The 16082-nt window shown below is 38.1% G+C and overlaps 1 protein-coding gene across 2 annotated transcripts in view; it reads right to left on the bottom strand.

Moving 5' to 3' along the window:
- Positions 1-922: 922 nt before the first annotated feature.
- WAPL (WAPL cohesin release factor) overlaps positions 923-16082 on the bottom strand; it is a 93938-nt gene continuing 78778 nt past the window's right edge. For both annotated transcript variants that reach the window (XM_030334020.2, XM_030334021.2), the window contains exons 13-19: positions 14446-14621; positions 13806-13921; positions 13230-13394; positions 10396-10603; positions 7864-7952; positions 3607-3702; positions 923-3284 (exon numbers count right to left, since the gene is read on the bottom strand). In XM_030334020.2, coding sequence (XP_030189880.1) covers positions 3219-3284; positions 3607-3702; positions 7864-7952; positions 10396-10603; positions 13230-13394; positions 13806-13921; positions 14446-14621 — 916 coding nt within the window. In that variant the 3' untranslated portion in view covers positions 923-3218. The remainder of the gene's footprint in view (positions 3285-3606; positions 3703-7863; positions 7953-10395; positions 10604-13229; positions 13395-13805; positions 13922-14445; positions 14622-16082) is intronic.

Raw genomic sequence — 16082 nt, 5'->3', positions numbered from 1 at the left:
TAATCACACTGGTTTGTTCCATTTTCTCCCTGCTTTAGTCACTAACAAGGTATTAACTACTTTAGAAATAATTTGAGAGACTTGCAGTTACAGGGACCCAAACCCAAGGACCTCAGCAATAGGAAAGCTATTATCCCAGGTGTGGACAGAGTCACAGTAGTCTACTCTGTTTAGAACATTTTCATTTCCTGACCATGGAAACAGAATTGTTTGGCGAAAGCTACCATTTACCAAGACCTAGGTTTGAGACAGGGTGCTAATGCTTCATACGCACGGTTCCGTTTAGTTTTCACGGTCCTGAGGTCAGGGAGAGCCCCGTTTGTGGCTGAGTAAGCAAGATACAAGTCGTTTGGGAAACTGCTCATACATAAGCACTTATTTTCCAGATATATGTGTGTGATTTAGGTCTTTCTATATGCATAGCCTGCCTGCTTCCACATGGTTATACATGTTGTGTATATGTGCAAAAGGGGAGAGTGGATGCGAGCTCACGGGAGAGGCCCCTTCGAATCTAGTTTTGAAAGCAGTGAGGAGAGGTTGACGAATCCACTTGTGCAGGAAACTTAGAATCTGACATCTAAGAAAACTGAAAAACTAAAAGCAGCTGTAAAACAAATCAACAAAGTCTTGGGTCATATTCAGAGGGGCAAAAAGACTAAGGCAACTTAACAAATGCATCACGGGCCTAACTACATACAAGCAGAAAATCACCATCCCTAAACGAATCCAAGTTAAGAGTTGACATTCGGATGAGTATGAGGAAGGGAGAAGTTATGTAATGTTTAACAAAAACTGGTTAAATTTTTATGTGTATGTTGAAAGGGAAATTCACGTAACACATCATATCTCCCCTTAGCTATATCAAGTTCATGAGCTTTCTTCCTCCAAAACAGTTCAATAGATTTATGTTAAAGACAACATGTGTATTGAAAGTAGCAATTTTATTTGAGTTAAAATTATTTACAAAAACCCAAAGACATACTTCATGAAACTGGTACAAACTATTTTTTTCCTGCCGTTGGCTTTTGCTCCAAAGATCACAGCTGAGAAATACTGTATAAAATAAAAATAGGATTGGATTCAGAAAAGTACTCTACTGTTCTAATTTCCAATTGGTAGTATTTACAGAAATATTTACAATGGAAAAAAGGTTACTTTAAAACTTTAATTTGCAAGTCAGCCTCAAGTACCCTAAAATGCAGAGTTCTCTGAGGGTTAAAAACACACAAATGCACTGCAGTTGGTGAGGTGATTTCTCCCCCACCACCCCCACCACAATCTGCATCTCTATCAGTGCTTGACAATTAGTTATTATTTAAAAAACAAAACAAAATAAAAAAAAAAAAACTGTTAAACACGGAGGTAAATCAATTCTCAAATGATTACCAGTGTAACAGAAAAATGTAGTTCGCCCTGACTGTTCTCATCCAAACATTTTAGAAGATTCTTTACCATCTGCCACAAGTCAGGTTTTTTAACCAAAAATCTGTTCAATTCCTAAAGCCAATGATTAATATCAATGCATTTTAAAATTATTAAACAAAATATATCTAACTAATTCAATTTTATGGATATCATTTACTGATATACTTTTAAAATAGGTCACTACGCTAGCACTTATACTCAGGGCAAATAAAACCTCGGTCCTTCCCAAGTTACACTGGCATAACTAGAACTATGCTGTTAAGAGGTGATGGGTGGGGGTTGGGTGGGTAGGAGGAAGAAAACAATTTGCCTGGAATCAGTTACTTCCTTATAGATTTCCCAACAATCTGCATTATCAAAAATAGGAAGACAATAGAAGGCAGCCACTGCATTAAAAAACATTACAGCTGGCACTGATACAAGAGCCCCGATTTGTCACTTTATACAAGGAAATAACAAAGTCTAAATGGATAACAATTAGACTTTTAGCTATTTTCCTCAATACACACCAAACTAATATATTTTTATGGCTTCAAGTTTTACAAATCCAATGAAGAAACATGATATAACTACCTGAAAGGTATTTAAAAGTATTAATGAAAGAAATCTCTGGAAAGCCTGTATTCAGGCCCAATCAACAAAAAAAGTTTAACCAGTGGTCTGAACAATACTTAACATAAGAGTTGCAATGTTGTGAAATTAAATATATAAAATGTGTTTTGTGTGTTCCATGACTGTTTTCCAAACACACTGTTCTATGAACTAAGAATTTGAATGAAAAAAAGGATCTTCTCTGAACCAGCAATTTAAGGCTTTGCGTTTATGCATTTGATCCTGTCACTCTGTAGAAGAATATACACATAATCTGGAAACATGAATTCCACATTGGTGTTTTAGCTTCCTTATATTTATTGTACTGAACATTAGAAAATATATCTAGAGAGCCCTCCCTCAAAACAATGTTTCAAGAGCCTCCTCTAGCATTAAGCGTAAACTACCCTGGGTTTGTTTGTCTATTTTGCTTCATCCTTTAACAGGGCACATCATCTTACATAATATTCCCTCAAACTGTTGTTTGTTTTCTTGTGTCTATAGCTATGACTCATTATGGTATGATAATATGGTCATGGTCTCAAAAGTGAAAAACAGCTCAACAACCCAAACCAAATCAAAAATAAAAAAATATACTATTAATCCCTTGTGTCTTTGGATTCCATCTAATTTTAAATATAGACAGTAGTTCAGGGAACAACAACAAAAAAAAAATTCACAAAATTATTAAAAGCTTTATTTACGATTGGAATCATTCAACAAAAAAGCAAAAGCAAATGAGCCTGAAAAAGGAACTAAGCTGTTGTCTAGAATGTCCTCAAAACATTCGATACCTCAGTAGCTAAGCTGCCTTTGCACCTGGCTGGCATGACAACAGTGGCTCAACATACACAGCAGTTGCACTAACAGCAGCACAAATTTTCCCCTTAAAACTTGCCCAGAATGAAGCAAGAGAAGAGGGGAGAGTATAAACTCTGCCAAAGTTAAGTGTATTTAAATACTGCATGGAATTGTTAACAGCCTGAACCTTTTCCCTCATTTTTGATAGTTGCAGATTGATGTAGTAACTGTCATTTAGCAAATGCAGAATGCATGACGAAGAAATCAGGTGGCCTTAAAAATCCAAACATGAATGATACTGATGAATGTTCTTGGTATATCTTCAAGGACTTCTTTCATGACTTTTCTTTGTCTAAGAATAGCTCCAGCATTACCGAGCACCTGAAGCAAAGGTAAAGCAGCTAGCAATGTTCCAAGTATTCAATCACTCTAGAGATAGATTTCTGGCCTGTGGTTCCAACAGCACACTGAAGGGAAGGTGGGGAGGGGCAGAAAGGAAGTAACAGTTAATATTTAACCAATTTTATCAAGCATCAAATCAAAGCTTAGAATCTTTGGCTTTACTAAACTGAACACTATGAATCAGAACATATGAAGATTAAATTGTGGCTTTGATAACATAATGCCAATATATTTGGCCATAATAATGAACAATTATCTTAAAAAGAACACATTAAAAGAGAATCCCTTTTCGCTTCTAGTCACTATGGCCATACAGCATTTTAATTCCTACCGTTTAATGACAGTATCATATTTAAGACCACACAAGCTGCAACAGAAGCTACTTACAGTAAGATTCATGAAGCTCAGGAATTTTTTGAGCATCTCTGTCATTATTGAAAAGTCCCCTTCTGGCAGATATTCCCGCACCGTGGTCACATTGATCTGAGGAAACAGATCAAAGAAACATAGGTCAGGCAGCAGAAAACAGGAGTCTGCCCCCGGCACTGGGTTGTTGGTTTTGGCACACACCCTGTTCGAAACTTCCACAAGGTCCTTGAACTCCTTGGTTAATGTGCAATTTCCTTTTCTACCCTCCTAAATCTGCCGGTGTATGTGTCCATTCCCTACTCCATCCCATCCTCAGAAAGGTAAAACTGGGAAAGGCTACAATGAAACACTTGTGTCCTTATTTACTTTTGTAAACGTACAGAGAAAAATGCCTGAGATAACAAAATGCACTGTTGAGGCCGGGGGGGCAGGCACGTCAAGAAGACAAGAGGGAAGTTGAAAATGTCCTCAGAAGTGCTTATGAAATTAAAAAAAAAAAAAAAAATGCTCATGTTCCTATGTAGGCTAGGAATTAACTAGATCTTTCCAAAGATAATCTAGTTTCATGAGAGAGAGAATGTCAGCAAGGCCAAGAAAGGACATTAAGGTGTCTCCCTTCACTGTTAGCAAGAAGCAACCAAACTATATATATATATAACCAATCTGTTACAAGGAAAATATATAACTTGCTTAAAAAACCTGTTCTATTTCAATATATTTCTGAACTGTTTTAAAGGTTCATAATAAAAGGAAAGGCTCTTTTAAGAAGGTTCACCTATAATAAAAAGCACAAAAGAAAATATGTTGTCCTGAGTTTGGGGCCAGAAGGTGGGGGCTGAACCTCGGATTTTCGTGATGGGGGCAGGGAATGAGATTACATGCTATGCTTTTAAGACATTTGCCAGCAGTCCCCTCTCTCCCTTTGTAAAAAAAATTCCTGTCAGGGTACTTTTGAAATTATAAAGAAACAAAATAATGTATGGATACAGTTTCAGAAAAGATCTAATAAATGTTACTAAAATAACTACGCTAAATTATGTGCTATCAATCGCCCATAATCTAAGTGAACCACCTCCCCACCGAAAGCCACTGAAAGCCACCGTAAGCCCCCAGCTGTGCATATTTACTCCGGAGTTAATCTTGCACCTAAAACAGATTCTACAAAATGCTTAAAAAATATACTGAAGTGATGAATGTTATAAGGGCAATCATGATGGAAACTATAGAGCTAAATGAAAGCTAATTTAAGAATGTCTTTAAGCAATTTCTAGGAGAGCAGCGTGCTAGCATAGTGGTGGCAAAAGCAGTAGCTATGGTGCTATGAAGACTGCTCAGTAGAAAAGCGATTTCTATGACACAGAATAAATGATTAGATCCAAGGTTTTGAGTGAAAGCCTCAATAATCAAATCTCTTTCCATCAAAACAGAATGCAACATATAGTGGCTGGGGCGTGGGAAGGACAGTCACAGCATTTACTTTTAAACGGAGAGCAGCAAGTACAAAAAGAAAAAAATGAGAGGGGCTCTGTCAGAAGAACATACGACTCAATCTCGGGGTCGTGAGTTTAAGCCTCATGTTGGGTTGTAGAGATTACTTAAATAAAAAGAAAAAAATGAGAAATGGCATGGCCTATTTGGGAAATTTAGAAAAGTACCCAAGGGGAAGAACAGATCTGGAAAATGGAGAAGGCAGTTTTAACAAGTTTTACATGAAGCCATAAACAAAGTTATGATTCCCTAAATGACTGCGAGACAAGAAAGGTGGTCTTAAGAAAGCTAGCTATGGTGCAGTGTCCAAGATTTCAGGAATGGACTCGAGAGAGCAGGAAAGACAAAAACGAGTGAGGAGACTATTACAATGCACTAGATACATGGTATGCAATGGAAAATGACCTAAGCTCCTGGGCTTCCGAAGCATGCAGCCCTTTCCTACAGGCAGCTTTTACTATAATATAACCACCTGCTTTCTTGTGTCTCTTTTACTTACACATTCAGCAAACCAATTTCCATTACGTTTTATGTATCAGCTAGCTTTCTGGGGTTAATCATAATAATGCCCCAAGGCAATAAAGACATCCAGGGTTCTATGAATTCACAACACTGCCTACAATTTAAGGACCTTATGACCTCTTTAGAGATAAGAGATACAAACAGAAATTTATACATGAGAAAAATGGCCAAAGGTAAATCATATGTGGTAATACCACAAATTAATTTCTAGACCTGTTGTTTAAGAAAGAATATAAATGAAACTAGGGTGTGTGCAAAACAGAATACTTAAAAATTGTTAAATTTAAATAGTATGCCCACTGTTTTTGACAACTGCCTCTTCCTCTTTCCCCTCTGCTTGATAAGCATTTCTCATCTGCCCTTAAAATCTCTGAATTCAAGGGGGCGCCTGGGTGGCTTAGTAGGTTAAGCGTCTGACTTCAGCTCAGGTCATGATCTCAGGGTTGGTGGGTTCCAGTCCCATACTGGGCTCTGTGCTGACATCTTAGAGCCTAGAGCCTGCTTTGGATTCTGTCTGCCTCTCTCTGCCTCTGCTCGTGGTTGCTTGCCCTCTCTCTCTCTCTCTCTCTCTCTCAAAAATTAAACATAAAAAAAACAAAACTTTTTTAAATCTCTGAATTTAAGGAAACAAAGAAAAGGGCTGAGCTGAAAAAATCTTGCAGGGCCTCTAGAGCCATGATGAGAACTTTGGTCTTGATCTTGAAAGCCATGTGTCAGGAAGGGCCACAACGGAGCACGCTAGTCTGCATTTAGATCAGAGCTTGACTAGAATATAAATATGGAAGAGATGGACAAGAAAGGATCAGAAAAAACATTTAACACAAAAGAGAAGCAAACTTGGGGCACCTGGGTGGCTCAGTCAGTCAAGCGTCCACCTCTTGATTTTGGCTCAGGTCATGATCTCAGGATTTGTGAGATCCACATGGAGCCTAACTTGGGATTCTGTCTCCTCTCTCTCTGCCCCTTCCCCTGCTTGCACATGCTCTCTCTCTCAAACATTAAAAAAAGAGAGTGAGAAGCTAACCCAAAATTTCACTACAGAATAGACTTCCATTCTTGCCTCCTGAATGCCCTTGGCTTCTAAGGAAAAGAACTTCCCTTTCATTTTAAAATTTGGCTCTTCACTAGACCTTCCCCTTAAAAAGTCCTCCCAATGACTGTCCCATTAGCCAGAACTGTCTGCCCTCATGCTGACTCAGCCCTACCATCTGGACACTAATACTTCTAGTTAAACCATCATAATCTAAATCTTACATAGTAATCCCATTTTCCCTGCCAGTAAGTAAGTTGTTTAAACAAAAGCCATGTGAGCCAAAGTTGGCCAAGATAAGAGGACGTCTACCTGGTGCAGTGGGTGTGGAGGGATGGGGGGCGGAACTCTGCTCTTAAAAAGAAATATACAGGAGGAAGGCTACCTTCTTCTAGTGGACCTTATTTAACTAGAGGAGACTGGTAGCTAGAGCCAGTATGGGGCCAGGAGGAGACCAAGCACAAGACAAAACAACATGCAGAGGGCAGTTGGGTTTAAAGACACATTATCTGAGTCCTTAATAATAATATCACTGAGACTAGATTTTTTCCTTCCCCCCACTCCCCCAGCCCCCCTGAGACTAAAGCCAGCTCAGCACAGGTTTTATATTATGCTTTTACTTCAACCAAAGCCATTTCAATAAATTCATCCATCCATCAAAAACTTTCTCATTGGGGCGCCTGGGTGGCTTAGTCAATTGAGCATCCGACTTCGGCTCAGGTCATGATCTCATGGCTCGTGAGTTCGAGCCCCGCATTGGGCTCTGTGCTGACAGCTCAGAGCCTGGAGTCTGCTCCATATTCTGGGTCTCCCTCTCTCTCTCTGCCCTCTCCCGCTCATGCTGTCTCTGTCTCTCAAAAACAAACATTAAAAAAACAAACAAAAAAAACCTTTCTCATTAAATCCGATGTACTCTTATTTTGGAGTAAGAAATAATTAATACCTTTAAAAGTTCACCAAATAAGGGTGCCTGGGTGGCTCAGTTGGTTAAGTGCCCAATTCTTGACTTGGGCTCAGGTCATGATCTCATGGTTCATGAGTTTTGAGTCCTACATCCTCTCTCTCCTTCTCCCACTCTCTTTCAAAATAAATAAGCTTTTTAAAAAAAGTCATCAAATATTTGAAAGCTTTAACATGAAGATGAAAATAAAGTAATACATAAGTAAATTAGGTAATGGAATGAAGTTGTCACAATGGAATCTTTTCAAGACACATAATACTGAACCATTACTTACTGGACTCTCCTGGCAGAGACACCCGAGAAGCAGCGCTGTGTACGAGGCCACAATGCAATCTTCCATGTGTTTGCCAGCATGCTGAAGGGCTAAGAATGTTTAAACAAAAAACTGTAACAGTATATCAAAACAAACAAGAAACCACCCCACAAAACCACCAATTCTATTATCTTTTCTTCAGAACTGCTTAAACATCGATAAATGCCACTAGAAAAATGGGATATCCACACAAATTAACAAAAAATAACTCAAATAGAAGAGGGACCTTAATATAAGCATGAAAACCATAAAACTCTTAGACAAAAATACAGGACTAAATCTTTATGACCTTGGGTTAGGAAATGGCTTCTTAGCCACCACACCAAATCCACAAGTGACAAAATTAGATAAACCAAACTTCGTCAAACTCAAAACTTTTGCATTTCAAAAGACACCATCAAGAAAGTGAAAAGACAACATAGATAGGTAAATGAGCAATAAGCAGGTGAAAACATGCTCAACACCGTTTACTCAACAGGGAACTGCAAATCAAGTAACATATACCTTCACACCCACTAGGATGGCTAAAATGAAAAAGACAAATAACTATTCGTAAGGATTTGGAGAAACTAGAACCCTTGTTATGTGGCTGGCAGGGATGTAAAATGAGGCAGTCACTTTGGAAAACAGTTTGATAGTTCCCTAAAATGCTAAACATTGAGTTAACAAATAATCCAGCACCTTCCACTCTTAGGTATATACCCAAGAGAACTGAAAATATATGTTCACACAAAAACTTGTATGTGAATGTTATGTCATGGCGGCATTATTCATAAGAGCCACAGGTGGACCCAACCTGAATGTCCATCAATTGAAGACTAAAGTGTGGTACATACCAACAATGGAATATTATTTGGCCATAAAAAGGAACTTATGTACTGGTAACATGTTAAAACATGAAAAACATTGAAAACATTGGGCTAAGTGAAAGAAGCCAGTCACAAAGGGCTGTTATTATTCCATTTACAGGAAATGTCCAGAATAGGCAAATCCAGAGACAGAATTAGTGGTTGCCACTGGCCGGGGAGGGGAGAACAGAGAGTGGTGGCTGCTAAATGGGCATAGGGTTTCTTTTGGGGATGATGACATGTTCTGAAATTAGGCTGTGGTAATGGTTGCACCTTGTGAATACAGTGAAAACTACTCCAAAGTTTCCTTTAAAAGGCTGAATTTTATCTTGTTGTGGGCTGAACTATTACCCCACCCCCTGAATATGCTGAGCTCCTAACCCCCAGTGCCTCAGGGTAGGAGGTGGATAGGGTGTTTAATTAAACAGGAAGTTAGTTTAAATGAGGTCACTGGGGTGGGTCCTCATCTGTCTGTTATCCTCATAAGAGGAAATGAGAACAAAGATACATCGAGTGAAGACCATGTAAAAAGACAGGGAGAAGATGGCCATCTACAATCCAAGGAGAGATCAGCTCTGAGACCAACCCTGACACCTTGATCTTGGACCTACAGCCCCCAGAAGTGGGACAGAATCAACTTCTGTTGTTTAAGCTGCTGGTCTACAGTTACAGCAGGTCCTCACAAGCTAACACTTATGCCAATAAAGCTATTATTTAAAAAGAATGCTACACATCCAAAAATATTATCCCAAAGGAAACATGAACACTGAGAAAACGGAACAGCTGGGGCGCCCGGGTGGCTCAGTTGGTTAAGCGACCAACTTCGGCTCAGGTTATGATCTCGCAATTCAGGAGTTCAAGCCCCGTGGTGGGCACTGTGCTGATGGCTCAGAGCCTGGAGCCTGCTTCAGATTCTGTGTCTCCCTCTCTCTGCCCCTCACCTGCTCATGCTCTGTCTCTCTCTCTCTCTCTCTCAAAAATAAACATTAAATTTTAAAAAATTTAGAGAATGGGACAGCAATTTTTTACAATATTAGAACTAATGGCATTAGTGGAACCGTGGACATAAGAGAAAGACTAGGCTCAGAAAAAGACATTTGCTGGGGCTTGCCTCCTAGCTTGGTAAAGCTAACCATATTATTTAATTTCATAACCAGAGTGACATGAAGTTACAAATGGCTATTTTGCAGTACGCCCATAAAAAGTAAACCCAGTATCAGCTGCTGACAACAGTGGATAATAAATGTAATGACTCCATCAGTTTATTCCTTACAGTGCTTGCAAGCTAGTACCATTTGAGAACTGTTACTGTAATTTTGATAACAGATCTCACTTTATAAAGTGAGACCCATAAAAAAATCTCAAAACTGTAAAAACCTTTAGGAGTCCCAATGTTCAACCACTCTCTTTTCACTGAGTAAAGCCCAGCCTGGGAAAGGCAGACCTTTCATACACTGCACACGTGCCTTCCTCACCACTAGGAAACCAGCAAAGAAGAATTCCTGTGAGCACTGAAATATGAAAGCCTGTCTGCACTGAACTAGAGAGGCCAAACAATCATAGCAAGATTATGACAACACACGAATTAAAAAGGTGTTAAGAGGGAAACATTTTCAATTGAATACACGACTTAAAATAAATGTACCTTTATTGAGGTCAAGTTCTTCATCGTCCTCCTCCTTCTTCTGTTTCTCTTCTGTACCATCGGTCTTTTCAGTTGATACCCACTGTATTTCTCCACTTGTTTCTTGCCACTCTCCACTCTTATCATGCTGAGTGGTGGGAGCATCTTTGATCAATTCATCTGTTTTACTTTCTGCCAACTGAGCTGCTCGTTCTCGCTCAAGGAACAGCTGATAAAATTTTTTTTTGAAGATCATTAAAAGAACACCAATCAACATGTATGTACCCAAATATAAGATCTGTTTGCTTTCAAAATCACTAACCCTAAGAAGCATGCTGTCTGGTTAAAAAGGGTAAGTTACGATAAAAGGCTTTGTTCTACATCCACCTGAAGGCAAAAAAGAAAGTATAAATGCTATTGGGATTCAATCAAGTAAATTAAATGTATCTACTAATGTTATAGGCATTCTGTTTGTAAGAATGCAAATCTCAACATGTGCCCTTAAATTGGATAATAATGACAGGATATTTCAAGCAAAAATACAAACTTGATTTAAAAAAAAAAAAATTTTTTTTAAGCCTGAGCAGATGGGATAAAATTAAGAAAGGACACTAAATAAAATTATATAACATTAACACACACACGCGTGCACACACCTATATAATATTAGGGAAAAGCAACATGGCTTCTTTAAAAGAAATCTAAAGAGATAAACAAGCACCAGTAAAAATAAAAAGCAAAAGGTCTCAGAGAAAACACTCAGAACTGGATCAATCTCAACTAATATTATTAACAATGAAAATGTAATTGTCAGTGGAAGTACACAGGGAAAACTCTTAAGTCAAAAGGGAACGTACTGAATTCCTTGCCTTCATGTACTTTATTTTCCTTGTGCTGGGCTAGTGCTGAATGTACAGAAAGTATTTACTGATAGAATCTGGGGAAAACTCCAAGTTACTAAAAACAACTACCTGAAAATCAAATGCCAAGTAAATCTCAAAAAGTTGCTGAGTATACAGAAGAGTGGTATAGAAACTTTTAAATACCCTTAAGAAAATAAAATTTGAGCTTTATACAAAAGCCGTATTTCTTAAAATTGGTTCAAGAATCTCTAGGAGTCCCCAAAATCCCTTTAGAAAATCTGTGAGGTCAAAAATCACATTCATAACAATAAGAGGTCAACTGACTTCTTTCTTTCTCTCATGAATGTACAGTGTTTTCCAGAATCTACATACCATGTGATTATGTTAGTGCTTTCATGGCTAAGGGAATGAAGACCTCTGTTTTATAATTTTCTGCTTTGATTTCAAATTCAGTAAATATCAATAGATCAAACACACAAACAAAATATTCTTTTTATAATTTTTTTTTTAATGCTTTTTATTTTTGAGAGAGCGAGTGAGTGAGCGAGAGAGAGCGAGAGCATGAGCAGGGAAAGGGCAGAAAGAGAGGGAGACACAGAATCTGAAGCAGGCTCCAGGCTCCAAGCTATCAGCACAGAGCCTGATGCAAGGCTCGACCATGAACCGTGAGATCATGACCTGAGCTGAAGTCGGACCCTTAACCAACTAAGCCACCGGGGCACCCCAAACCAAAAATTCTTTTTAAGTCCCCAATAATTTTTAAGAGTATAAAAGAACCCCTGGGATCAAAATATTTGATAAGAGAATGATGGGGTCATAGTTATGACTCAGGAAAAGATCAAGTTGTTGTGGACTGATTACCTTCTTTAAAAAGGTAGTTTCAGGGGTGCCTGGGTGGCTCAGCTGGTTAAGCACTGACTTTGGCTCAGGTCATTATCTCACACTTCGTGAGTACAAGCCCCATGTTGGGGCTCTGTGCTGACAGCTCAGAGCCTGAAGCCTGCTTTGGATCCTGTGTCTCCCTCTCTCTGCCCCTCCCCTGCCTGCACTCTGTCTCTGTATTTCAAAAGTAAAATAAACATTAAAAGAAAAAAAAAGGTATTTTCAAAAAGGCCAAAAGGATTAACAGGATAGTAAAAGTTTTGGAAACAATGAAAAGGATAGTTCATTATCAATTCTGAACATGCAAATTGTCATTTAAGGAAAGAAAAAGGTAGTTAGGAACCTAACCTGTTAGACTAGAAAAGAAAAACTACAGTGCCCACTATTGTTCAAGAAACACAGCCATGCAGTTTTTTGGGAGAAGCATAAATTGAGGACAGGGAGTGTGTTTGGTGACCGGGATCCACTGAATTGAGGACATCAATTTTTATTTATTTATTTATTTTTAAGTTTACTTATTTAATCTCTTCACACAATGTGGGGTTCAAACTCCCAACTCCACGATCATGCTCCTCCAACTGAGCCAGCCAGATGCCCCACAGGGACATTAATTTTTAAATATAGTTATTCTTAACACAATTCCTAAGCCAAGAAATTACTCCACAGACATACTCTGAAAAGTGTGCACCCCACCCCCGCTTCCAAAAACAGGAAAGGTATGGCCCAATATTTAGAAACACAAAAGTCCGAGACACGGATCACACGAAGAAGTAAATGCTAGAGGACTTGAGCTGGATGGGATTGGGGCTGGAAACGGATTCTTGACCTGCAATCTTTTGATAAAACAAATACGCCTTGTTTCTGCTTTTCACTAACAATGCCTAAGGAGTGATTATTATAGTTAAACTGTCAGTGGAGTGCAGTAAGGAAGGGTATACATTCTAACCCAGTGTACCTTTCAGTGAACTGGCGAGGGTGAGCTAGATAGAGACACCATACACACCCACAAAAGAAAAGGGGAGGGAGAGAGGCGGGAAAGGTGCAAATGATGAAGAAGTTGGACAATGCAACAAACTGAAGGTGTTAGCTTGTTTTGAAGTTGTTGCTTACCTGCACTAAAGCCTGAACGGCATGAATTTGTCCAGCTATCCTTAAACTATCATCTCCTTCTCCACTACAGAGGGAAGAATCAAAAGAACATGATGTTTCCATGTTGACAAGACAGTGCCGATTCCGAGCACTATACTCCACTAGATTTATCAGTAGACCTAAGCCCTACAAAAATTAAAACATGCATATTACCACAGGTGAGAATTAAAAGCAAATCAACACAGTACACGTAACTTTTATTGGCAGCTAGAAACCTGTGTTCTGCCATCCACTAAATGGTTAAAAACCAGTGTGAAAGATAATGATCTTCACAATGATTTCACTGCTTTTTAAAAATCACAACCTTTAGGTTTTTTTTTTTTTTTTTAACTTTTAGATTGTTTTCATACTTAATACTTTTATTTTTGCACAGAGCCCTTCCTGGCTCTCTTTTGTATAATATGAGGTGTGTTCACAAGTAATCCACTGAAACCCTCAATATACTGAACAGCTGGTTCTTAAACCCAAAACTAAGATGAAGTTTTTATCATTTTAATAGATTAAATACTAATTTCTGAAATAGTCACTCCAACTCACCAGCACTCGGATATCAAATCTCTGCTCCTGAGGTAGGTACTTTGGAACCTGAAGCACACAGTTCATTGCTGTGCCAATCAAGCCATCCTGTTCTCCCGTTTTGGTGCTGCCCCACTCTGAAAGAGTTAGGAATGTTAGGAATATGAAAATTGTTATGGATTCTTCTCTAGGACACTACCAACCAATATTCATTAACACTGATATAAAAAGTTAGAAATACTATTTCTTTATTAAAATATATTTCTGACCATACGATTTCCAAACCAAGCTACCAGGCTGACCCTAAAAATACTGGGGTGCCTGAATGGCTCAGTAAAGCATCAAACTCTTGATTTCAGCCCATGTCATGATCTCACAGTTTGGCAGTTTGAAGTTCCATGATGATAGAGTACAGCCTGCTTGGGATTCTCGCTCTCTCCCTCTCTCTCTGCCCCTCCCCTGCCCACACATGCTCATTCTCAAAAGTAAACTTAAAAAAAAAAAACAAAAAAACCTACAAGTAGTTAAATCTATACATGAGTGAGTTACATGATGGCAATTAAAAAATCACTACATCGAGGAAAGAAATAAGGGGAATAACTTGTTTTTACATGTAATATACAATCTTTCAATGAGAATACATGTAGAAAATATAACTTACCATTGTCATTAGTTAAATTGAGCAATACCCCAATGATGGCCCTCATACAGTCTTCCACTGCTTTGCCCACATGGTTGGTTACATTCTGGTGAGGCAGAGGCTTACTGTCAGGTAAGCATATACTGTTCTCAGCACGGTTATACTGCTGAATCAATCCTTCACAATGTTGTAATGCTCTTAAGAGAAAACAAAATGTAGACTATTATGCTAAACAAAATTAGTTATACTAAGAATTTCTATTTACTTGGACCTTAATGTTTTAAATGTCATAAATGCTGCCAAATTAATCTCTTTCTATTATAGAGGTATAATGTATTAACTATTTAATCATATACCAAGTAGGTCTAATATCACACTAAGTGCTAAATTTTATTTTGAGAAAACTCGATAATTTAAATTTTTCTAAGTTAAAACTATAAACTCAGTGGAGAAGCTTACATCTGTACTACTTACAGTTGTCCCCACTTTACCAATCTCTCCAAAACAGACCTACCACAATCCCTCCCTAAACAAGATAATTTAAGAACTACACTTCTGAATTTCATTTAGATGATTTTCATTTAGGATGCAAACTCTGAGCAGGTAAAGAGTATTATTTGTGTTAATAATGCATAATAAATAACCTTGTATAGATGATATTAAATACTTCATAAACATTAGAGTACATCATATTTTTTTAACATGAGGTCATTTAACTGACATGTCTCCTGGCAGCCATAAGGGTTATCAGTTACATCCCAAGGATTTTCAAGATGCTACCCAAAATAACAAGGAAATATAATCTTTAAGTGAGCCTAGTATTTCTGAAGACTGTCTTTAAATCACCAAGTCCATTAGTTCAAAAAAGTATATGCTCTCTCAGTTGATTATATATACACCACACAAAACTCCTAAAGAAAACTGTACTGTAACTCATCCTTCTCTAGCCTCTCCTGTTAAAACACATTATATTATTAGGAAGGTGTTCCTCATGTCTAATCTAAAATAATTTGTTGCTTGGGCTTGTGGATGGCTCACTCAGTTAAGCATCCAACTTCAGCTCAGGTCACGATCTCGCAATTTGTGGGTTCAAGCCCCACATCAGACTCTGTGCTGATAGCTTCAGATCCTGTGTATCCTTCTCTCTCTGCCTCTCCCCTGCTCACACACACTCTCTCTCTCTCAAAAATGAACAAACGTAACATAAAGTTAAAATAAAATGAAATGAAATGAAATAAAAAATAAAAAATAAAATAAAATAAAATAAAATAAATTTGTTGTTTAGATGTTTGAGGATGTGAGCCAGAACTAACTGTGCTATTACTGTTAACTGCCTTCAGTAGTACTGAGCTAAAACATGGTTTTGGTTTTGATTGGTAAATGAGGGGAAAACATCAGAGGTATATCATTTTATCTTTCAATATGCTATCCCTGCATTTATCAGGGTCCTACTGAAAAGTTTAAAAAGTCAGAGGAGTGTTACTTCACAAACATCCAATTCTGACCCCTACAGCTACTTCTAAGATTTTTGACAGAAAATTCCTAATCACAATGAAAGAGATGAAAACTGTCATATTAAATACCTCCTGAAAGACACCATGTATACAGGGGTCATGAAATATACAAGACGTTTTTAAAGGAAGAAACTGATTTAACCT

Source organism: Lynx canadensis, chromosome D2 (genome assembly GCF_007474595.2).
Source record: "Lynx canadensis isolate LIC74 chromosome D2, mLynCan4.pri.v2, whole genome shotgun sequence".
Taxonomy (NCBI): domain Eukaryota; kingdom Metazoa; phylum Chordata; class Mammalia; order Carnivora; family Felidae; genus Lynx; species Lynx canadensis.
The sequence above is the reverse complement of the archived record's forward strand: the minus strand, read 5'-3'. Positions and strand labels throughout refer to the sequence as shown.